The following is a 25679-nucleotide window of genomic DNA, read 5'->3' as shown; positions in this document are numbered from 1 at the left end:
GACATAAATTTAGGCAAAACACCCATACATGTAAAATAAAAATATATTTTTTTAAAACATGAGTTGATTTAAAAATGTCTTTTAGATTCGGAAATTAAGAAAAAGCTGATCTTAATGTTAGTGTTAGAGAATAACACAATCCCCATTTCAGGGTATGAGATTGGAAATTGTAGATTATTCTCTTAAATTTAGTCCTGAAGGAAAGGATGGAAGTTGGCAGTGGGGGAGGCTTATATACCAATCTGTGATATTTTTACTTTAATGTTTTCAGTTGAGAAGATGCACAATAACTAAATAGGAATTTTCATACAACTTGGCTGACCTAAGTTTTCAGTTTTTTATTTGCCTTTAATCTTTAAAAGTAAAACATTAAACATATTGAGGAGTTGATGTGCTTTATGAACCAAACTTAATTACTGTTGGTAATTCTTTTTAGGATTATGAAAATGCTGAAAATGCTTCAACTCAGTCAAAAGTTATAAATAAAAAAGATAAAAGAAAGAACCAACAGGGAAAAGACAGACCTCTCACAGTATCACTAAAAGATTTTCAGTGTGAAGGTAAAGTATGTGCAACCCCGGCCACGCCAGAGCCGCTTCAATGTGTTCTTGTCTCTCAGATCTGGACTCTTGTTCCCCAGGCTGACTGCATTCTCACTGTGTAGCCCAGGGTCCTCCTGCCTCTGCCTCGAGGTCACAGGCCCCACATTACCATGTCTAGTTTATATGGTGTTTGGGGGTCAGACCTAGAAGCTTGGTTATGCCGGCCAAGAGTCTCCCAACTGAGTCTTCTTTATAGTTAGGAGTACTTTTCTGATTTTGGTTTGGTTTGTTTACCATGTAAAATATAAAAATGTAAGCCTGTTAATTTTGTACTGCTGTGGTAGGTAATTCGCAACAAATAGAACTGCAGTAGCTCACAGTTCTGGAAGTGCCAGAATCTGTCAGAAGGATGCCTACTGCTCAAATGGTAGACAGCAAAAGGGCCAGAGAGAAGGTGCTATGTGACTTCCTGAGAGATGAGGACAAGTGTTTGTTCACCCAGGAGGGGCACCAATACACACCAAAGACAGCTAGCTGCCTGCAAGTCTAGCTTGCCAAACCAATGAATTCATGGGGCTTTCCTACAGAAGCACAGGGGAGAGGTCACCTAGAGGACACAGGTGCATCACCAAAAGCCATATCAGCCTGGGTGACAGCCATAAACACTGCCCCTGAATATCACTGTCCAGCCTGCAAGCAGCTCCATCTGAGGTATCTGTGCCACTTGGGTAGCCTCAGGGACAGGCCTTGTGAAGCTTCCAGGACTGTAGGAGGCTCCCTCTACCCTCTAGGGAATTTTTCCTCCAAGTTACTGATTGTTTCATCCACTTGGTAACTTTCTTGTCTAGCTGTTGAATTGATTCAGTCATTTTCTTATATACATCTTAAAGTCTTTATCTCTTTGTTTGGATTTTCTTCAGCGGTTGGTTTTTAAAGTGGGGCTCAGAGGTATTTTCGGCAATTCAGGAACCAGGTCATCCTTGTGCTCTGATACCAAGAAGCTATCAGCTTGTGGTGGTGTCCACATGGAATTTTCTGTTGTAGTTTTGAGTGTCTTTGTTGTGTTTGTGCAACTATTGGAGTGTGTGTGACCTTCAGATTTAGTCTGCTGAGCTCTCCATTGCTTCCCGTTAATCTTACTGAGTTGTCTTTTGGGTTTATGATGGAGGGGCAGTTCTTTAAAAGGTGGATGGTGTAGTGTTAATGGAGTTTTCTCCAGTCCTGCCTGGCCCACGGTCAGGACAAATCTCTCTCATCCACCAGTCCCGCAGCCAATTAGACTAACCAAGTAAACACACAGAGACTTATATTGCTTACAAACTGTATGGCCATGGCAGGCTTCTTGCTATCTAGTTCTTCTATCTTAAATTAACCTAATTGTATTCATCTATAAGTTGCCACATGGCTTGTGGCTTACCGGTACCTTACATCTCACTTGTCATGGTGGCAGCCGGCAGCCTCTCTCTGTCTCAGCCTTACACTTCCCAGAATTCTCCTCTCTCCTTGTTCCGCCTATACTTCCTGCTTGGCTACTGGCCAATCAGTGTTTTATTTGTTAACCAATCAGAGCAACACTCTTAACATACAAAATATTCCACAGCAGTGTAGATGTGCTGACCTCCTCTGTGCTTCCTCTGTAGAAGCCCTGCTGTGGAGCTGCACCCTGTGTGGTGGATTAAGGTGGCTGAATTCCAGTCCCACAGTCCTTGGCTCTTGGGCACATCACCTGCTCTCTGAGCACTAGCAAGGGAAGGGGAGTTGTGCACTGTCCTCCTTGTTGTAGCACCTGCTCGAGGTCTCCTGTGGTGTCATTTCTCCCTTGGCTATTGAGTTCGGCCTTCTTTGGGGTTCTGGTAGTGCACACATTTCTGAGGCTCTCGCTGGACCATGTGTCCTTCACTGTGCTTCCCAACAGGGGCCATCTTAGTGTACCCTGCTTGGTGTGCTTGGGTGTCCCACAGGCTTTCTTTTGAAAAAAAAAATCACATGTGGCCTCATTTCTATTTTCTATTGCTCTTTTATTTCTCTCTCGGCACTTTTTTTTAAAATCATAGCCATTTTGCACCCAAACTCCCGGTCTCACAGACACCCACCATCTTTCCATACTTTTGGTGAAAGTTCCTTAGAACACAAAGTGCAGTGTTTCCAGAGCCTCAACTGTTCATGGCAGGCGTTAGTTTGTGAACTGTTCATGGTGGGTGTCAGTTTGTTTCTCAAAGGGGCAGAGGCTAAAATCAAAGTCTCACTGCTTAAAAATTTTCCAATGACAGTTACATTTCAACATGAATTTTACAGTGACAAAAATTTAAAGTAGAAATCTGTTTAGAAATAACTATTTGAGGGCTTAAAAATTAGACAAGTCAGTAAGACTCTGTAAAACTTAGTAAAAATTGACCTTGTTGTATTTCTGAATTTGTACCTTTTCTAAAACCAAATAAATTTGGAAGGAAATAGTATAGTTGTAGTCATTGAAAGATGGGGATCATACTGGCCACTGACCTTTTAAAGACAGACTGCAAAGCTGTTTACAACATGGGAACCGGCATACAGTACAGCAGTGTAGTGATTAATAACCTACAAACACAGCTTCTTAGTAGCTTAGGCACAGATCAGGTGCACTGCTATTGGTGACTAGTACTGTTCATAGCATCCTGTCTGCTGGACCACAAGGAGTGTTTCAGCAGCGCAGTCTCTGCTAGTTAGTCCTCGCTGTCTGTGCTGCCACGGTCGGAAGCTGTCAACCGTGACTTGGCTTTAGGGTTAGACTTGTGCACCATTCTGTGAGTTTAAACGCTGCCAGAGCAGTGATTTCAGAAAATAAATACCATTTTCAGAAGCTACCTTTTCTGTGAGACCAAGAGTAAACTTAGAGGGGTTTTGCTTTCATTTAAGGATCTTTCTGGGGCTAGAGAGATGGCTCGGAAGATGAGTGCTCACTTCTCTTACAGAGGAGCTGAGTTCCAGCCCCAGCACCCATGTCAAGCAGCTCACAAGCAGCTGCATGTAACTCCAGTGCCAGGAGATCTGACTCCCTACTTTGGTCTCTGTTGGCACTTGCACGCACGCACGCGCACACACACACGCACACACACGCACGCACACACACGCGCGCACGCACGCGCACACACATACACACACACACACACACACACACACACACACACACACACACACACGTCATAAGAAGGAAGTTGCTTGGTTCGGTTCAGGGATAAATCATACACATGAAAGTAAAATGCCCGAGTTTACCAAGAAGGATTTTTATATGGTAAATTTTGGGTCTATAGAGAAGCTCAGCAGTTAAGGGCAGGCACGGCAGCACCCACAACTGTGTCACAGTAGTTCTAGGGAAACGATGCCCTCTTCTGGCCTCCTTGAGCACCACTCAGACATGGTACACAGACATACATGCCCCCAAAACACCTGTGCACATAGAGTAAGATAATAGATTTTTTAATTTTGTAAATTTTTTAAAATTTACATCTTAATTTCTATTGTAAAATTGTTTTGCTTGAATATATATTTGTTCTCCACATGTGTGCCTGGTCCCTGTGGAGGTCAGAAGAGGGCATCAGATCCCCTGGAACAGGAGTTACAGGTGGCTGTGAGCCTCCATATGGGTGCTGGGAATCCAACCCAGGTCCTCTGCAAGAACAGCCAGTGCTCTTAATCATCTCTCCAGCCCCGTTTAAAAAAGATTTCATTAAAATTTAGGCAGAAGCATACTTAATAGGGGCTGAGGATGCAGCTCACTTGGTAGTGGCCTTGTCTACTACGCAGGAAGCTCTGAATTTGATCCCTAGTACCATATACACTGAGCTTTGTAGCATGTGCCTGTGATACTGGCATTGAAGAGATGGAGGCAAAAAGGCAAGACGTTCCGTCATCATCCTCAACTGCATGATGAACTGGAAGTTCATGAGACAAAATACATATCCAAAATACATTTTTAAAACTCCAATTTATTTTCTGTGTGTTGGAGTTCTCAAATTGTGAGCAAACTTATTAGCTGCATTGAGAGTATAGCAAAGGTAAGATACATACTTTTTACAAGTTGTGATTATCACAGTTGTGATTTTTCCTTGGATTATGGCATATTACCAAGTAGAACAGACCAGAAGAACAATCATTTGGTAATTTGATGTGAATTAACGCTTTGATATTGACCATGTTTTAAGTGTTCTGATGAACAAATGATATAGAAAATGAGTCCAACTTTCAAATTGTTGGTCATAAAAAAAGCTAGTCTGGGACTGTAGAGGCACACACCTTTTAATCCCAGCACTCAGGAGGCAGAGGCAGGCAGATCTCTGAGTTCAAGGCCAATTTGGTCTACAAGTGAGTTCCAGACAGGGCTACACAGAGAAACCCTGTTTCAGAAAAAAAAAAAAAAATTTTATCAGGTTCTTCTTTGAGAGGGGATAATTGTTTGTATACAAGAACATTGTTAAGTAACTAGACATCGTGATCACCCTGACTCAAATGCAGTGGTTAGTCCTGCTTGTACTTTATTTAGTTCAACTGTTCCCTCTTCCTGCCTAGAAAGGCTTTGTGGGAGTTTCTTGTCTATGGTTTGTTTCATCTATAATTTGTTATTGTTCCATCGTTAAATTCTCTAAGTACACATCTATAAATATGTATATAAATATGCTAAGGATTTTATCACAGTGCAATTAAATCACTATATCTTAAAAATTATATAGCCAATAGCTTTCAAGGACATAAATTGCTATTGTATTTTTTTATTTCATTCAATAAAGACAGTAATCTGAACATTTTCAGTTAATAGTCCTCTATGATTTGATTTTGGACATAGATGTATCTCTTCAAATTTCTGTCCCCTGAAAAATAAATGAAGCCAGGTAACTGAGTTATATATAAAACTCACATGCTTAAACTCTAATAACATCCCTCCATGTGGCAGCATCTACTAGGATATAAGATATAGCTCCTTAGCTGAACAAACTAGCCAGTCTGCACTGGATTTTAACATCGTAAGCCTGAAAGTAAATCAGATGTGAGTCTTAGAACATTCTGTTTGCAACTCTTTACAATTTTAACATTCTTTTGGATATTTTGTCTTTTTACATGTTAAAATATTTGTATTTGTTAATTCTTTCCAGTAAAACTTTTCTTTTCTTTTTTCATTTACAGATCATATTAGTAAAAAGGCAGAGGTAAGTTTTACTATGATTGTCCTGTAGTCTAGAAAACACTGAAGAATAGTACTATAATGATTAACAGTAAATCTTTTTCTAGAGACATGGCTACTTAAAGGTTTGTCTTGACTAAACTCATTATGTTTCTGTTATTATAAGGACATAAATACAGTAGAATAAAAGTGATTATTTGCATAAACTACAGTTTCATTTGGCATTACTATCCTAATCTATGTCTATTTATAAGGCTTAAAATTCAAAGAAGTGATTTAGTCTCCAAATCTGTATTTTAATTTTTGTATTATTATTGTTATTATTATTGAAACAGGGTTTCTCTGTGTAGCTCTGACTCTTATGGAACTCGCTCTGTAGCCCAGGCTGGCCTTGAACTCACAGAGATCTGCCTGCCTCTGCCTCCCAAATGCTGGGATTAAAAGGCATGTGCCACCACTGCCCTGTGCTAATTTTTGTGTTTGTAGTGCGTTCATACTGGGGAAGACATGTGTGTACATAGGTGTGTGTGCATACATATGTGTGACAAGTGCAGATGTTGCTCCTTACATGATACCCACCTTCGTGGGCCCACATGGTGGAGGAGAACTGACTATTACAGCTTGTTGTATGATCTCTGCATGTGTTGTGGTGCACATGCCACCCTAAATGTGGCACACAAAAACCTTTAAAAATGCTTGCCCTTCTAGGTGTGGTGACACATTTTACAAATCTCACCCTTGGGAGGCAAAGGCAGGAGATTTTGACTCAAGGCAAGCCTGAGCTATATATAGCAAGATCCTGTGGCTAAAAGCCAAAACAATAGAAAAATCCAGAAAAAAAAAAAAAAGGACAAAACAACCAAAATGCTGGCAAGATGGCTCAACACATGAAGGTGCTGGCTGTCAAGTCTGACAACCTGAATCTGATCCTTGAGACCATTGGTGGAAGGGAAGAGCCAACTAGTGTCATCTGTGGTAGTTCATTTGAGGAACACACTGGTGGCTGTTTCTTGGAATACATTACAAACACTTGACTAGTGGGGCAGCATGTTTAGATGGACCGTTGGGAAGATTGTATATTGCAGTGCATGAAGAGATGTTTAGCCGGGCAGCGGTGGTGGCACACACCTTTAATCGCCAGAGAGAGAGGGGGAGGGAGGGAAGGAGGAAAAAAGAGAGGAAGAGAGAGAGAAAGGGAGAGATCTTTAATTATAAAGATGGACGTAAGAGGTTACATGGGACCCTTAGAAATCAGAAAATGTTGTGTTGGAGAGATGCTTATTTGTGCAGTTCTGTGGTGTAGTTGTGAAGGCCTGAGCTCAGATGTCAGAGGCTGAGGATCACACTTAATCCTGTAACCCCAGCTCTGAGAGGGGCAGAAGTGGGAGGATTACTGGGGCCTGCTGGTGTAACTACAGCCTGTGAGTTGATACAAGCACCAGGATCAAAGAGAGATCCTGCCTTAAGGAATAGGTGAGAAGTGACAAAGAAGGGTGCCTCGTGTCCAGTTCTGACCTCTGCACACATGTACAGAAACACTCAAACATACACACATATATACAAGATAAGATTGTGCAGGCCATCACAGATATACCTGCTCTAGAGAAACTTAGATAGGTGACCACCTGGGAACCATGTACATTAATGTTGGTATTTGTGTGCATGATGACCGGGCCTACCCTTCATCTTACCAAGAAAAGACTAGAATAAATCCAGATGTTTATCTTTATTAGATACTTATTTTAGGGTAATCACTCAGAGGTTTATGAAGTAATGATATAACTTAAGGGTAAGCAAAACTATCCTTTAAAGTTTTGTGTGTGCTCAAAAACAGTGCTTAACCTAAACATCAGTCAAGCCTTAAGAGGGGTGTCTGTGCTACATGAGGTTCCGGGCTCAGATGTGTAAGTGAAACGAATCCTAAAGGAACCAATTAAGCAGCTGAAGATGCTGCTGATGGCGGAGCTGCTGTGAACAAGGCCCTATGTTGATTCCCAGCAAATCTGGGGAATGGGTTTTTGTCTAACAACTCACCTGGTCTCTCCAGTCAGAATGTGTGAAGAAAAAGTGGGTTGTGGACAGGGGTGTGTTCTAGGTTAGAAGAGACTTGAGAGATCAGCAGCTGTAATGTCAGGCCTCATTCAGATTAGGCCATGGTGTCCCTCTTGCAAAAAATACCTAAGCCAAGAAGTATACAGGTGAAATAAAAGAAACAGAATGAAGTTATATTGTTGAGTGCTGTGTACCTAGTAACAAAAAAGATGGAGGTGATAAACACTAAATTTAGGGTCATGGTTACTTGGTGGAAGCAAGAAGTTGAGTGTGGGAGATGATGAAGGGCACAGGCACAGATAGGTCATGCTCTAGTTTTCAAGAGAAACGAGGTCGGGGGTGGCTTTTTTACAAGTAGTTTTACTGACTAGTAATGTGGCTCGTGGGAAAGCACTTGCTGTCAAGCCTGATGATCCTAGTTCAATCCCTGGGACCCATGTGACAGAAGACTACTAACTCTTGCAGAAAACAAGTTCTTCTCTGGCTTTTACCCCCTTCAGTAAACAAAATACAATTGAAAACGACAGCTTTATTGAGTTATATAATTAATTTACCATTACATGTGTATAACTAAGTCATGAACAAAGATGGAGAATCAAACCAGGGTCTCAGATATATTAAACAATTTCTTTATCATTGAGCTAAACTCCCAGCCCCATTTGTAGTGTATTTAAGAAGTTATTCAACCATAATCACAGTCTAGATTTAGAATTGTCTATAATTCCCCAGAGTTCCCTTGTACCTCCCCTCTTGAGTCCCTGGCAATGACTATTCTGTTTTGATTTCTAGAGATTTACATTTTCTGGTAACCTATGAACAGACTCTGTGTGGTCTTTTATGATTGGCTTTTTCACCTGGCATAGTGTTTTTAGGTTGATTTATGTTGTAGCATGTATCAGTAGTTAGTCAGCTAGACTTAGTTGCATACTGTATCCCAACACTGAAGAGGCAAGGCCAGCCTGGTCCACATAGTTCCAGGCCAGCCTGCACTACAGAGTGAGACTCTGTCTCAAACAAGTAAACAATAGTTCATTCAGCTTTATTACTGAACATTGTGGAAATGTTTTGTATTCAGTTATAAACTGTTGATAATATTTATGTGGTTCTGTGATTTTCTCTCTAGGGCTGAAATTGCTAGGCTGTATAGTATATTTTTCTTTTTTGCAGAGGCAGGGATTGAGAATGTTTGCCTCTTTGTAATGTTCTGAGGATCAAGTCCAGGGCCTTGAGCAGCTAGGCAAGCATTTTATTACAAAGTTATCTAGGCTGGCGTTGAACTCTCTGTATCACAGGCAAGCCTTGACCTGATACTACTCCTGCTTCAGCCTTGCACTATGTGGGATTTTAGGCCTGCGCCAGGAGATCTGGTTGAAGCTGTTTAACTGTCAAGAGCCTGTCGGGTTGTTTTAAAGAGTGGATGTTCCATTTACTATCCCCACCAATGATGTAAGGCTGTAAGGCCATCAATGGCTTTTTAAAGAATTCTTGCCACGTTGGGTGCCAATTGTAATGAATTCCTAGACAGTCTTATTAAATAAGAAACACAGAGCCAAATACAGAGGTGCAAGCCGAAGAGATCAGAGCAATAGCCGCCAACTAACCTTAGCTTACCACCTTGCCATAGCTTCCCCAGAGAGCTTCTTCATGTCTAACCTGTGCCTTTATTGCCTTCCTGTTCTGCCTTCTCATTGGCTCTAAGCCCAGCATCATCACTTCTTCATCATTGCCTGTCTATACAGACCTCCAGGTCTCTGTGGTTAGTACTGGGATTAAAGGTGTGTGTCACCACGTTTTTTTTTTTTTTGGCTGTGTCCTTGAACACACAGAGACTCTGCCTGCCATATGATTGGATTAAGGGCGTGTGCCACCACCGCCTGACTTCTGTTTGTGGGTCACTATGACTTCAGACAAACATTATTTATTAACATACAAATAAAATATCACCACACTAGTGGGAGTGTAGTGTATGTCATTGAATTTCAGTTGCATTTTTAGGGTAACTAATGAGTATGTTTTCACGTGTTTGTCAAAACTATGGTGTCATTATTGAACAATCTTCTCTGCCAATTCTAAATGTGTTCTTATGTGTGTGTCATTCAGAAATACTGAGGGTCTAAAATTGTTTGGGGGATAGAAACCACTGGTAAGAGGAGCAGCAGTCAGAAGATGGTAGGTATGGTGTGCATGTCCTTGATCCCAGCATAGAGGTGTAGGTCTCTGTGAATCCAAGGCCTGCAAAGCTGCATAGTGAATAGTGAGATCTGTCTCCAAAACTATCAATCAAACAGGGCCACTGACTAGTGTAAATCCAGAAGCTGGTTAGTTGTTGTCAGCCTGCTGCTCCTTCCATGGAAGCTCAGCACTGTTTTATGCTTTAAATGAGATCTTGCCATATAGTGGACATGTTTTATAAAGCAATACTTGGAAGTATGGTTGTGTCACATGGTGGCTCCTGGGTATCCCAAGCCTTGATGACTCTTGTCAGCCTCTCCTGGTATTTATGAGACTCAGGTAAAGCAGGGTCTTAGTGCTCTGTAGAACATGAAGCTCTCTATAGGTAGTTAACAAGTTCACTTGTAGTGACAGACAAGTGAACTTCTCATTCAGACATTTCACTTTCTTGGGTGAAATGGAAGTAAGCCAGTGAGCAGCCATCTAACTGCGTGCCACTGTTTACCAATGCAGTTGAACTTGATAAAACTCAGTTCTGTAGCCCAAGGTGTGGAATTGGGGTGGGGGAGGACAAGAGGAGAATTTCTGTCAGTCTCTGTGCTTGATAACGAGAGGGGAATCTTATTTCTATTAGAGAATGTGTAAAAATCCAAGTTTAAGTAATTTGATAGTTTGTGTTAAAATCACATATTGTCTTTATTTGTATGTACAGTTTATGTCAAAATGGCTTTTTTTTTTTAAATTTTTATTTTTCAAGACAGGGTTTCCTGTCCAGGCTGGCTTTAAACTCACAAGAGATCTGCCTGCCTCTGCCTCCTAATGCTGTGATTAAAGGTGTGCACCACCACCTCATCAAAGTGAGTTTTAAATGCAGTTTAAAACAGTGCAGTTACTAAACTGGAGTAATCAAATCAGTTTGATACTAAGAATTGAGTCTTGTGAATGGACACAGAGGCAGGTGGAATTAAGAGTCCAGAAATAAACCTTGATATCTGTATTTGTTTGATTTTTTTGAGTATGAGTGCCAATACATCTCAGTATGGAAAAATAGTCTTCTCCTTTAAGACTAAATGTTAGATAGCTGTATGCAGAGGAATACATTTGGAAGCCTTCTGCATACCACATACAAACACTAACTCAAAGTGGATCACAGAAGTATGTGTAAAACCTAAAACCAAGCAGAAGAGTGTGCTGCAGTCTAGCTGCTTGAGAGGCTGGAGATTGCCTGGACACAAGAGTTGGAAGTGGCAGGCTGGAGTTGCAGCTCCTGGGGTCAAGTGCCCACCACTGACATCAGTGAGGCCATGCCAAGGCTTGAACCCCGACACCACAAAGGCAGATGTAAGTTGAAAGGCGTGCTGAGTGTTAGAACTGGAACTCCACAACTCTTAGAAGAAGGTAGGAAGTAAAGTGCTCACCGAGCATGCGATCCTGAACTCAACCCCTGGTTAAAAAAAAAAAGGCAACTAAAACTTCTGTGTTATATAGAGGACATGAAATCCTTGCTAAGGCAACCCTTAGAATGAGAGAAAATACAAATAATAGTTAATGAGATGTTTATTTAAAATAAGGTTTTGTAGCCAGGCGGCGGTGGTGGTGCCCGCCTTTAATCCCAGCACTCGGGAGGCAGAGCCAGGTGGATCTCTGTGAGTTCGAGGCCAGACTGGTCTACAGAGTGAGATCCAGGAAAGGCAGGAAGCTACACAGAGAAACCCTGTCTCGAAAAACAAAAAACTAAAACTAAAACCAATAATAATAAGGTTTTGTATGTGTACATGTTCATGTATGTATGCATGTGATGCATGTGTCACCTCTGTCACTCACTGGATTATAGACATCTGTCACGATGCTCAGCTTTCTAGAATACATTATTTTCTTTTAGATTTGTATTTATTGTAAACATGCCTGTATGTTTGGGGACATGTCGAAGGGACAGGTATGTATACACAAGTGATAGTGTCAGATCCCCTGGAGCTGTGAGTCACCCAGAGTAGGTGCTGGGAACTAAACTCCAGCCCTCTGCAAGAGCAGTACACACTCTTAACCATAGAGCTATCTCTCCAGCCAGAAGACAGAAATCCTTGTAACTCAAAAGTTAGTAGGCAAATAACTCAGTTAAAAATAAGCAAAGGTGCTTATTTTATTATACAGTGTCTAGTAAACACATGAAAGCAGGCCTGCTCTGTTAGCCATTGTGAAAATGCAACTCAAAATCCTGATGAAATAGTCGTTCACATCCATGAGGGTGTCTACAATAAAAACACAATAACATATGGGTGAGAATATAGATATTAGAACTGTCTCATGTTGCTGATTGTAAAATAGTGAGATGCTTGGAACACTAGCTGGAAGATTTCAGAGGGTTAAACATAGACTTTGCACACCATCCAGTAACCTTACTCTTAGGTATATGCCAAACAGAATTGGAAACTTGTCCATAAAATCTTGTGTATAAATACTCATAGTGCCACCATTCATAACAGGCGAAAGAGATGTCTATCCACCAGTGACAAGAAAAACACAATGTAAAATGGGATATTACTTGGTAATAAAAATAAGCACTAATCCATGTCATCACGTAGAAGAATCTTATAAACATATTGCTAGATCAAAGAAGTGTGAAACCGAAAACACAATTATTCTCTTTATATGAAATGTCCGGAATAGGTAAGTTTATAGAAACAGAAAATTCGTGTTCCCTAGGGTGGAGAAGAGTATTAGGGTGGAGTGACTGCTAATGAATGCAGAGTGGAGAGTATATGAAGTTGTTTGTGGTGACAGTTGTACAACTCTCGAGAGTACAAGACCTGGGACTTTTGCATGCTAACAGGGTGAACTGTGTGGTGTGTGTATAATAAAAATGTAAAGGGCAAGTAGTGCCTGGGCAGGATGTCCCAGAGCCGTAGTCTCAGCACTCGAGAAGCTGAGGCAGGAGGGTCACAAGTTCCAGACCAGTCTGGGCTCTGTAGTAAGACCCTCCCTCCCTCCCTCTAAAAACTGTCAATCATGACACTCCAAAATATGAAGGAGTAAGAAAAAGACACCTGCAAGTGTATCTCCTGCTTCTCTTCCAGAGACAGAGTAGAGTGATGGCCTGTCTCCTAGCAACCGTTTCCTTCCACTCTCTCCTAATGACTCAAGGTTGTGTGTGTTTGTGTGGAATGGTAGTAAATCATGACGTATTTTGACAGGAACTGAATTCTTCTCAGACTTTACCACACGATGGGGGATTCTTCAATAGACTGGAAGATGATGTTCATAAGATTCTTACTAGAGAAAAAAGAAGAGAACGACTTACAGAACATAACGGGACAGATAATTGTCCTGCTCCGGAGCATAACCAGGCATGTAAAATAAAGTTCTCTTAAAATCACAGTGAAGTTTTCTTTTTCTTTTTAAAAGAAAGTAAATGGCAGATTTCAACTCTGTTTGTATAAAGTAACAGTTTTAGGATATTATCTTAGTCATCATTCTGAGAGGATAATGTGCAGTTAGTTCACTAATGAATATGGAGCACATGCTGCGCTGTGTGTATAGTTAGGAACTGGTGCTGGAGAGGGTGGTCCCTGTCTCTCAGGCCCTGCTCTCTCGGTAGAGCTAAGTTGAGTATATAAATGTAGTTAAGATGATTAGGAAGCATTAGCGCTATACAAAGCCTGAATGACAGTGGGGTGTAATGAAAGAGAACAGTTGTTGAAATCAAATATTATAAAAGTATCAGCGTTGCAACTCATCTGCTGGACTGCACTGGATATAATTGTTTCCTTCTTATGGGATTATTAGAGTTAGAAATTACAGTGTAAATACTTAACAGAGTCTATGTACACAATATATATTTATAGATGATTGTATAGATGAGAGTTTGTGAGTACAAAAGTAGCACGTTAGTGTAATTGGGAATGGACATCATGATGAGTTTCTGGAGAGAAATCAACACGAGTTGGAAGATAACAGGACAGAGGGTCTGAACATGCAAAGCTGATGAAGAGACTCGAATGTCTTCAGTAAGACATGAACAGTGAAATAGAAACCAGCTTAGTGAAAAGAGGAGGTTGTGTAAGCTTGTGGAGGTGGATTGGGAAGGATTGTGGAGCATTTAAAGCCTAGTTTGCAATTTAGTCTGTAGACAGGAAAGAATTTTAGGAAATTTTTTAGCAGAATAAACTTTTTATTTAGTACTAATAATTTTATTGCAGAGTCTAAGAAGAATTGAAGGAACATGATGAATCTGCATGGGGCTAGGTAACAGTTTCAGGGAGACAGGATGGCATGGCAAACTAGGCAGAATGAAGATTGGAATTGCCATTTCAAAACCAGTGTGGCAGAATCTTTGAAACCTGAATCTAGCTGATGGGCTGACTTAAGCTGTACTAATTCTTTTCAGTTCTTTTTTGAGACAGGGTTTGTCCTTGTGACAGTCCTGGCTGTCCTGGAATTCGCTTTGTAGACCAGGCTGGCCTCAAACTCACAGGGATCTGCCTGCCTCAGCCTCACAAGCACTAGGATTACAGACCTGAGACACCACATCTGGAGAATGAATATTTTTATATATATATATATATATAATTGAACTATTATTTAGTGACTTTTCTCATTACACAGTGTATTTTAAAATTCACTGTGAAAATACACACGATAGATAAATATCAGATTTACACACAAGATGGCAGACTTGAGAATGCCTCTGTGTAAACCAGTGAAGCTTTTAAGAAAAGCAGAATAAGGGAAAAAATAGATTCTGTTCCAAAGAGAGAGAGAAACAGCTTTGGAAACCCACAAAAGAAATAAAAGGAGCCTGGAAAGAGCTGGAACACAGACAGGCAGCACAGGGAGCCAGGACAGCCCCACACTTAGCCCTGTCAGGGAGGAGAGAAGCAGAAGCCACTTCTAAAGGCAATTTATTTTTGCTTTGGTAAGTGTACCAGGATCTAGTCTTCAAGAGAAGACTGAGTAAGAAAACATACTCTCTCTCTCTCTCTCTCTCTCTCTCTCTCTCTCTCTCTCTCTCTCTCACACACACACACACACACACACACACACACACACACACACACACACACCCCAGAATAGGAAGATACTCAAACCATCAGATGGGAAAAATCACAGGACAAAAAATGTAAGACCCTTCCAACAGAGAACACCCTGGCTACTGACCTCATAAACAATGAGATGGGCACAGGGCCAGACAATTATTTCAAATGTTTTCAGAAAAATGAAGAGCAACCTTTGTTTGTCTTGTTTGGGTTTAACTTGTGGGCTCAAGTAGTCCTCTGGTATTAGCCTTCTAGGCACTAGGACCACAGCATGTCACCACACCCAGCTCAAAGTCATCTCCTATCATCTCCCTCATAACACTGCCCAGAGTTTACCTCACAGCTTAAACCTTGGCTTCTAAGGCCAGGCGGTGGTGGTGCACACCTTTAATCCCAGCACTGGGGAGGCAGAGCCAGGCAGATCTCTGTGAGTTTGAGGCCAGCCTGGACTGCCAAGTGAGTTCCAGGAAAAGGCGCAAAGCTACACAGAGAAACCCTATCTCGAAAAACAAAACAAAACAAAACAAAAAAACCTTGGCTTCTATATACATATGTGCTTTATATGAAATGCCCATGCTATACTAGACAAGTTTCATAAGGACAAAAATGTTTCAGTCCCCTTTCCCTGGCACCTAGAAACTACTCACTGAGCATCTGTATGTATCACTCTTTAGGAAAATATAACCAGTTTACATTCATCAGAATAGTAAATTAATGGTGCACACCTTAATTCCAGCTCTTGGGAGGCAGAGGCAGGAGAGTCTCTTGAATTCAATGGTCTACGTAGTGAGTTCCAGGACAGCCAGAGCTATGAAGAGCTTCATCAGGGAACTTCAGGATGTGTTTATTCTAGGACAGAACTGTCATTTCTAGGACTGGATATTGGTCTCGCGTACACTTACAGCTTGTCATAAAAACCTCACTTGCTATGACTGTATGAAACTAGGATCATGTAATTGAGTACAGGTAGAAATGTAGTCATTCAAAATTTCCTAAAAAATACAGTATTTTCCTCTTAGTCTTTTCACAAAGGACTGTTGTAAACAGTGATAGGTGGGACAATCTTGGTTAAAAGTAGGATTTTTCTTTTTTTCAGGAAGTGGGTCTAAAAGACGGAAGAATTGAAAGACTAAAGTTAGAACTTGAAAGGAAGGATGCTGAAATTCAGAAGCTCAAGGCTGTGATCACCCAGTGGGAGGTGTGTATCCATTCCTGTAAAAGAATTAGGAATTTACATTTTATGGGTTTTTATATATGTTTATTATTCAGTTACTAGAAATAGTCATTCTGTTATTCAGTCTTTTAAACTGACTATTCACTTAAAGTCTGAATAATGGTATAAAATATATATGGTAAAATACTTTGTATATTATATGCATTTAGTTGTATAAACTATTTTAAGCATATGGTTCAGTAGCATTGTTTAGTTACTTGTTCTGTGTTTGTTTGTTTGCTTGTTGTTTGTTGTTTGAGACAGGGTTTCTCTGTGTAGCCCTGACCATCCTCCCTCTGTAGACCAGGTTGACCTCAAACTCACAAAGATCCGCCTGCCTCTGCTTCCCTCCCGAGTGCTGGGATTAAAGGCCCAGTAACATAAAGTACTACCTTTCCACTGTCGAGTGACCATCTCTGCTGTTGCCCTGCAGAGACTCTGACCGTGAAGCAGTGCCTGCCCTTCCTCCGACAGTCCATCTCTGTGAATTGCCTGCTGTGGATTCCTTGTTTTGGAGGATCACACAGTTTTGTCTTTTCTTTCTGGCTTATTTCTTTTAACATAATGTCTTTGAGGTTCATCTGTGTTGTAGCATTTATCAGAACTTCATTCCTTGTCCTACCTTAATAACATCCTCCTAAATGTACATACTACATTTTGTGTATGAGTGCACAAGTATCTGGGATCCTGCTTTGAGTTCTTTGAATATTTTGAGAAACTAAAAGTAGAATTGCTGATTATATGATACTCTGTTTTAGCTTTTTATGTGACTTCCAAGCTTTCTCAAAACAACTGTTATTTTTCCCTTTTTACCAGAAATGCACAGGGACTCTAATTTTCCATATCCTTGCTAATACTATATATACAATTGTTTTCTTTTAGAGATTAGTTTTAAAATTTTATTTGTATGTATATGTGCTTATATGAATGCACATGTGTGTTCAGGTACCCATGGAATCCAGAAGAGGGTGTCAGCTCCCCTGGAGCTGGAGTTACAAGTTGTGCTGTTGTGCTGGGAACCAAACTGGGTGGGTCCTCTGCAGGGGCAGCAAGTACTCCTGACCCCGGGCTAGTTCTCCAGCCCTTACAGTGGCTTCTAACCACAAACTTAAGGAGCACTCTCTTGCTGCTCCCCTTCCTAGGCATGGTGTGTCTTCTGACCAACGTTAGTCTACTGAATACTTCCTGAGAGCCTGTGGGCATGCCAGGGCCCTGGGGCTGCCGTGTGCAGCGTCTCTCTTTCATCTCAATTTCTTAAGTGTTTCTACTTTCTTTATATTTAGTGTGGCAGACACTTCAGTTCCCTGTGTGGACTACAGTATTACTCAGTAAATAATTATTATCAGCAGTTTAAATGGATAGAGTACCATTTAGTAAAAGTCACTTTTTATAGAATTTAAAATATATTTAAGGGTTGGGGATTTAGCTCAGTGGTAGAGAGCTTGCTAGGCCCTGGGTTCAGTCCTCAGCTCAAAATATATACATACATATATACATACATCTGTGACTTTGAGGCCAACCCAGTCTAGAGGTCAGCCAGAGCTGTCAGACAGAGAAACTTTGTCTCAAACCCTCCCCAAAAATAAATAAAAAAATAAAATATATTTAAGTCCACTGGGCTCTGGCATTGTTCAGTGGTAGCTCCTTGATTTGTGTGTTTGGTGAGGCCCTAGGTTGAACCCCAGCACTGTAGAAATAAAAATGACACTGGTAAATTCTGCACATACTTGGTACATGCTGAGAGAGAAAAAAAAAGGTTTTTATACTGATATTTTAAGGCTTTTATCTTTTTATAACATTTAATGTTTTCACTAATTGCTTATTAGTGTTTGAAGGTATTTAGAGTACTAAAAGAAATGTTCAGTGAAGACAGTTTGGGGAAATAATTATCAGAAATTCAAATGGTCCATGTGGGCACATTCCTCTTCTTCATGATGAATGGTGTATTGTTTGTTAGGACTAGAAGAACCAAGCCATTTGGGAAGGGAACTGAAAAAGCCCAGTAGTGCTGGTAGTTCTGTATCTGACCGTAGAAGTTGTAGAACAGACAGAGAGTTCTGGTAAAACCTGCAGGGAAGCCATTTTCTTTTGATTTTTATCGAAATTAGTTGGAATTATTTAGAGTTTTTATTTGGGAAAAAAGAAAAAAAATCCTTCAGGGAATTTTAATAATTTCCTGACTTCACTTTTATTCCCCTACTACTTTGAAACTTTTTAAGTTTAATTTTAGTGTGTGTGTGTGTGTGTGTGTGTGTGTGTGTGTGTGTGTGTTGCGCTCGTTGTGCGCGCATGTAGACTTCAGTCCTGTGGAGTCAGTTTTGTCCTTGTACCTTTGTGTGGGCCCCAGGGATCAAACTCATGTCATTAGCTTTACCCTTGAAGCCATCTAGTTGGCCCTCCTTTAAGTTTTCCGAGGTTTAATTGAGTAATTCTGTTTATTTCCTAAATGATTTATGTTTTTAAACAAGCACAGAATGCACAGTCCAGTAAATTAAAAGTAGACCATTATTTATCATTTACTTTTAAAAAGTTAAAATCTCTCTTCTTTGATTATTAGACAAAGTATAAAGAAGTAAAAGCAAGAAATGGACAATTATTAAAAATGCTTCAGGAAGGAGAAAGTAAGTGATTCACGTGTTTTTGGGTGCGAGGGTTGTCTGTTTAATTATTTGAGGTGTGGGTGTTTTGCCTGCATGTATGTAAATGTATTGTGAGTGTGCCTGGTGCTCAGAGACACCAGAAGAGGGATCTGGATTCCCGGGAGCTGCAGTCACGTGACTTTGGCCACCATGTGGGTGTGCAGGATGAACTCTGGCTCTCCATGTGAACAGCAGTGCTCTCTTGTTTAGTTTGTTTCTTTGAGTGGGGTCTTGTTGTGCAGCTCTGGCTGGCCAGAAACTTGCTGTGTAGACCAGACTGGTGTTGATCTCACAAAGATCCACTTGCCTCTCTCTGCCTCTCAGGTGCTTTGGTTAGCAGCGTGTGTGCCACACTCAGCCTTTGAGTGTTTTTTAGAATTAGAGGTAATCTTAATATCTGAAGACAAATCACCAAGTACATGTTTTATCAATGTGCATACACACAATTTCCCAGAGTGATACAAGTTGGATAGTTTTTTTGTAATATCACTACTGTAAGGCCTCTTCAAGCACCTGGCTTTGTGCACATCTACCACTATTCAGGTAAGAGTGCTGAGATTCGAGTGTCTCACACACTGTTGCACCAAGCTGGGCATGGTGGAGCACACCTTTAATCTAGCACTCTGGAGGTAGGGGCAGGGGATCTCTGAGTTTTAGGCCAGCCAAGTCTGCATAGTGATGAGACCCCTGTCTCAAAAAAAAAAAAAAAGGAAAAGGAATAAAATAAAATCTTTCTTTTGAGAATAGCCAAGAAGCCTGGTATAGTGGATTGTTTCTATAACCCAGCACCTTGGAGACTTAAGGAAGAGGAGCAGAAGCTCAAGGGCCAGCCTGGGCTACAAAGTCGAGCAATGGCTGAGTGGTAAAGCTGAGCTGCCCACCATGAAACACCTGATTTTGATCCCTGGAACTTATATGATAGAATGAAAGAACTGACTTTCACAAGTCATCCTGACACGTGTGGACTGTGGCACATGCACACACATGCACCCACACAAAATAAATGAGTATAACAAAAAATATAAGTAACATGACCTAATAAATAGATAAATACTCAAGATATTTCTGTTTTCTTATATACCTGCCCTACTGCTTTGTAAATTGAAAAATTAATCATATCTATGCAGATAATATTTCAACATCACAGAAAAAATTAAATTACTAAAAAACAAAACAAAAACCTGTTGTAATAATGACCAGTATGTACTGGTGAGAAATAAGGGCAGTCAGGCCTCAGAAGGACGAGCATTAAGCAAGAGGAAGAAACCATTGTTCTGACTGCGCTGCCCTGAGTTTGTCTGAACAGTGACACGATGCTTTCTTTCCCTCAGTGAAAGATAAGGCAGAGATACTCCTGCAAGTGGATGAATCGCAGAGCATCAAGAATGAGCTGACAGTCCAGGTGAGGGGCTTGGGGACCTGCTGACTGCGTTTCTCATGCTCTTCTGGGGTCTTAATTGTTATGGCCCACAAAACAGAAGTACTGCCCAATAAGCAGGCAAGGAAACAATAGAGTAATATTATTATTGTGTACTAGCAAAGAAAGTTTCTGCCTATTTATTGTCCTAAAGAGTCTGAAAAGGTAAGATTGTGAGTTAGTGGACATGAACACCAACAGCAGACAGAGTTCACCCTGTTCCTGGTGTGTGCTCTTCACTGAGAGCCTCTCCTCCTGTCTGTGCACACCTGCGGGGCCCCATGGGAACCATGGCAAGGGCACCTCTGATACTGACAGTTGTCGGAGTCTATCACACTGCGTATGGTCAGGTTAGTGCACTTTCCAAAAAAGGCAAAAGAGTTTTCTGACTGATTATTTGGCTATAGGTGACTTCACTTCATGCCGCATTGGAACAAGAAAGATCTAAAGTGAAAGTATTACAGGCAGAATTAGCCAAATACCAGGTATGTCTTTATAATTCCAAATTTTTCTTTATAGCTACATTTGGAGTAGATCCAGTGTAAGAATAAATGGGCTATTTTATTTTTAAGTGAAAATGTGTTCACCGGATATATTAATGATTTTGTAAAAGAAAGAATAGATTTATTTTATTTATGTGTATGAGTTGTGTGTGTATGGGGGTACCTGTGGAGGCCAGAGAGTGTGTTGATCCCCTGATGCTAGAGTTAGAAACACTTGTTAGAAACCTCCAGGTCCTCTGGCTCTTAACCACTGAGAGGCCATTTCTCCAGTGCCATGTTAATGCTTTTGTTATTGGCCAGATAATGTACATTTTTGAAAAATATAAAGGTAATTCTAGATATTGGTATGTACAACAATAACTAAAGTGATTCGAGAAATGCATGAGAGCTATGTAGACAGTCTGTACTGTTAATTATGTAACAGAAAGGTGCAGGTGACACACATTTGGTGACTTGGATGTCGATTCTGCTCTTTTTAACTGACAAGTAATGTAGACATTGATACTTTGAGATTGTGTGATCTTTCCCAGTGATTTTTATAGCCATTGATGTTATTTGCATTCACTATGATTTTGATGTTAGATTCTGCTAGGCTTAAGAAAATAACTCAGCTCTTTTTTCCTGTATGAAACAGTTGAGAGTAATCATCAGTATTTTGCATTAATCAATGTATCAGATATGTTTTTTTCATACTTACACATATACATGTAAATCACCAATGTGAAATCGTGGTTTTAAAAAAAAAGGCTTGAAAGCCATTGGTGGCATAGAAAATATAAAAAGTATATAATGCAGCCTGGCATGGTGATACATGCCTTTAATCCCAGCACTTGGGAGGCAGAGGCAGGTGTTTCTCTATGAGTTCAAGGCCAGCCTAGTCATGATGAGATGTTGAAAGCAGTCCTTGTGTGTCTGTTATTTGGGGTTTTTTGTTTTTGTTTTAATCTCATTGGATTTTCACACTGGCAACGTCATAGCTGGTGATACTCATCCAGCTGTGTTATTGGTAATTCTGATCATTGAGAAGCATGCTAAGAAGCTAGTAGGGCCTGAGCATAGTGGCTTTTTACCTTAAAGGAATGTTTTCTAAACTTATTTTTACTTTCCTACTAACAGGGAATAAATCTCTTTTTAAATATATGTTTATTATGCATTTCATTTCCCACAAAATCAGTACATTTTCCCCCTAAATGAACAAATCTTTTTGAACCTTGTGCGTGATCAGGAGTGAAGAACAGCATTCATATATTTAAGAGCTTTTGGTTTTAATTTAGAAGGTTGATGTATTTTGACTTCAGATGGAAGCTGTAGGCCCAAAGGGTGAAAGAAATCAGAGAAGCCACTCACTACCCTTTCACATGAGCCTGGCCTGACATGCCCCCAGCACGGCTGAGAAATATACTTTCAGGGTATTCTTAAACTTTTAAGTACTTATTTTTATTTTATGTGTGTTGGTGTTTTGACCTTCGTCCCAGCCTAAAAATCAAATTCTAATGCTGAGGCTTTAAGAGTTGGGTCAACAGTTAAGAGCACTGACTGTTCTTCCAGAAGACCTAGGGTTAGTTCCCAGCACCCACATGGCAGGCAGCTCACAACCTTCTGTAACTTTAGCTCCATGAGATCTGACTATCTCCTCTGTCCTCCCTGGGAACCAGACACTAAAGTACATAGACATATATGCAGGAAAACACCCATGTGCAGAAAATATAAATAAATTTAAATTTTTTTAATTCTAATGCTATTTAATAAGAACGAAACTATACATAAATTATAAATTAAATTACCAAAAAAGAAATTAACTGAATTACCAAATTTGCTGATTATATGAGATGAATAAACTTTGCTTGTTTTGTATTTTTTAAAGTATTTAGGACAAAGTAAACTCTGAAAAATGAGGTATTTGTGATTTTACTTAATCAGCTTAAACAATTACTTTATGTAGTCTTTGTAAAAGTAACTGTGAGAGCAGCCAGGTAGAACACCTAGCTGCACTTTGATTTTGTGTGTTTGTCAACTAACAACACCCCAGGCTGAAGTGATGTGCTGTTTTTCCTCACAGGGCGGCAGAAAAGGGAGAAGGAACCCTGAGTCCGACCAGTGTAGGTGATTACGGCAGCCTTTGAGGCCAACACACAGATTTTTCAGAATTCTGCAAAAATGTGTATATTTAATGCTGTGTAACTGCTAAATTGCAGTTTTTGTTGAAGGAACTAAAAGTAACTAGCTTACTCATAGTGTACAATTTTATGTTCTTTTGGCTTAAAGTTAAAAGAAAATATAGAATACCAGCAGAACTTGATTATTGTTTTCTGTCCAAACTTCTTATGACTTTAGTTTTTCATCAGTCAATAAAATTAATTTACTCTTCCACTAACCCGCCTGATCTTTAAAGTCTCCTGAGTAGTGTGGTATTGTTATTGCCCAGTTTTCAACACCTGTGTGTGCTGAATCTTACAGATCGCACCATGAGTAGAAAGAATACGGCCGATGTCCTCAGGTGGTGGTGAGCAAAGAGGAAAAATAATGACCACGTGTCTCCAAGAGTCCTCACAAGTGTGTCACATGTTCCTCAATGTAAATTGAGAAAGCTTACAAGAGGTGATGCTTATAGAGAGTTTTCCTGTGTTTTTGTTGAGAAGCATTCTGGCTGAAGGAATAAAATCTGGACTAGAAGACTTGCTGAGATAGCAGCCTGGCCTAGCACAGTCAGAACAGACACAGCAACACTGAGGAGGCTGGGGGTGGGGTGGGGGGCCACAGGGCGGTGTCAACAGGGACTCTTGGTTGTTGGGAAGTTGCTAGAATAATTAGCTGCAAATGGGGACTTTTCCCTTCAATATGTTCAGTGATACACAATTATGATTTATTAAAATTTGTCTTTGTCCTTTGAAGTAGATTGCTGGGTAGCAGAAGCAGTATGTAATGTTAGAAGTAAATACATGCACACTGAGCTTGGCCTCTTGAGCCAATATTACTGAAATACTCCGTGTGTGTGTTTTACATGTATAAGTGTTTTGCCTGAATGTACGTGTGTGCCTGGCGCCCATGGAGGCCAGAAGAGGGCATTGGAGTTAGGGATGGCAGTGAGCTGCCATGCAAGTTCTGGGGACAGAATCCAGGTCCTCTGCAAGAGCCTCAAGTGCTGTTAACCCCTGAACCAGCTCTCCAGCCCCCAAGATTCCCTTTCTTGGAAGTCTTTCTGTTTTATTTTATTTTCTTTTTTTAATTTACTGAAGCAGTGTGTGCTGTAGCGTGCGCGAAGAAGTCAGAGAACACCTGGAGTAACTCTTGTCTCCTTCCACCATCGGGGGGCCTGGCTGTCAGATTCAGGGTGCTAAGCTTGAGGGCAAGCATCCCCGGCCCTGAAGCATTCACTGGCTCTGTTTCTGGGCAGTGTGCCCTTCCCCACTGAACCATCTCACTGGCTCTATTTCTTGACAGTTTTTGAGTAACAAAACACTTTTAACAGAAATGTGATGGGTTGTCATTGCTTATCTCTAACTTCTTCCATTAGGTTGTGTGAGTCTTATAAAGAGCTGTGACTGTCATTCTCTGTGTGCCCACTGCTGCCCTGTCATGAGGCATAGAGTAGATGCTAAAGCGGTGTTTGATTGATAAAGAGGATTCGGGGGATAAGGAAAAAAAAAAAAAGGATAAAAGAAAAATGATAAAGTATGGTGAAGGAGTAGAAGCCTGGAAAGTTATTTTATGCTAGGGGTCTTGTCCAGGGCCGTACACACACTTAGGTGAGCAGGAAACACTCTGCTGAGTTACACTTGCTACCCAGGTGGCCTTCCTTTTGACTAAAGCATGGATGTTTACACAGGACAGTAATTAGAAAGGCAGAGAAGTAGTGTGCAGATAGCTGATGATCCATCTTGAGCTTCAAATTAAGAAATCAACATAATTTGATAAGTGAAGGAAAACCATGAAAAGTTTACATGGGAGGAATCTGTAATCCATGTCCTTAAAGGAAATTGAGTTTAGGATAGGTGTGGTGACACTCACCTTTAATCCCAGCATTTGGGGGACAGAGGCAGGTGGATCTCTGTGAGTTCAAGGCCAGCCTGGTCTGTATAGCAAGTTCCAGCACAGCCAGAGACACACAATGGATCCTGTCTCAAGGGGAAATGAATAGCGAAAAAGAAAAAACTTTGTTTCAGAGACAAAAACAAGATTTCAAACCTAAGTGAGAGTGAGCTGGTCCTTTAATAAATACTTACAAGCAGAGTGGGAGAAAACAGACTTGTGGGCCGGTGAGATGGCTCAGCAGGTAAAGGTACTTGCTGTCACATCTGCTGGCCTGAGTTCAATCCCCCAGAGTGCACACAGGAGAAAGAGGACACAAAACTAACATACAAAAGTCAGTAGCCTTCCTATCTACCAGTAACAACCTTGCTGAGAAAGAAGTCAGGGAAGGGATCTCTTCACAACTGAAGAAAAAACACTCAGAAATAAACCTAACCAAGAATATGAAAGACTTGAAGGGCCTCCCATGTTCAGGAATTGGGAATATGAATACTGTGAAAGGCTAAACTGCCAAAGGCAGCCTGCAGATGCAGTGTGAGCCCGTGAAAATGGTAGTGCTGTCCTTCACAAAAGCAAGAGTACCATCTCCAAATTTGCGTGGAAGTACGAAAGGCCTGGGATAGCCAAAGAAGGCCTGACTCTGCAGGCGGCGGCGGCTTTTCTTGCTGCACTATATAGCTATGAGCATGATATCAGCAAAACAGATCTGTGGAGTAAAACGGGACCAGACATCAAGCCACACAGCTACAGCCACCTGATTTTTGAGAAAGATGCTAAAATACACGTTAGAGAAAAGACAGCCTTTTCAACAAACATCGTTGGGGAAACTAGATACCCACAGATGGAACAAAACTAGATCCCTACCTCTTACCCCATCTAAAAAATCAACTCCAAATGCTTCAGAAACCTTATGTAAGTCCTTAAGCT

At 40.7% G+C, this 25679-nt stretch overlaps 1 protein-coding gene across 1 annotated transcript in view; it reads left to right on the top strand.

Annotated features, from left to right (window-relative positions):
* Gkap1 (G kinase anchoring protein 1) overlaps positions 1-23093 on the top strand; it is a 37896-nt gene extending 14803 nt beyond the window's left edge. Inside the window, exons 5-12 of the mRNA XM_036188366.1 lie at positions 437-560; positions 5697-5719; positions 13110-13262; positions 16048-16149; positions 18722-18785; positions 20135-20205; positions 20628-20705; positions 22783-23093. Of these exons, the coding sequence (XP_036044259.1) occupies positions 437-560; positions 5697-5719; positions 13110-13262; positions 16048-16149; positions 18722-18785; positions 20135-20205; positions 20628-20705; positions 22783-22830 (663 nt within the window). The 3' untranslated portion in view covers positions 22831-23093. The remainder of the gene's footprint in view (positions 1-436; positions 561-5696; positions 5720-13109; positions 13263-16047; positions 16150-18721; positions 18786-20134; positions 20206-20627; positions 20706-22782) is intronic.
* Positions 23094-25679: the final 2586 nt, after the last annotated feature.

This window comes from Onychomys torridus, chromosome 5 (assembly GCF_903995425.1).
Source record: "Onychomys torridus chromosome 5, mOncTor1.1, whole genome shotgun sequence".
NCBI classification, from domain to species: domain Eukaryota; kingdom Metazoa; phylum Chordata; class Mammalia; order Rodentia; family Cricetidae; genus Onychomys; species Onychomys torridus.
Note: the sequence above shows the minus strand (reverse complement) of the source record. Positions and strands in the feature narration are given on the sequence as shown.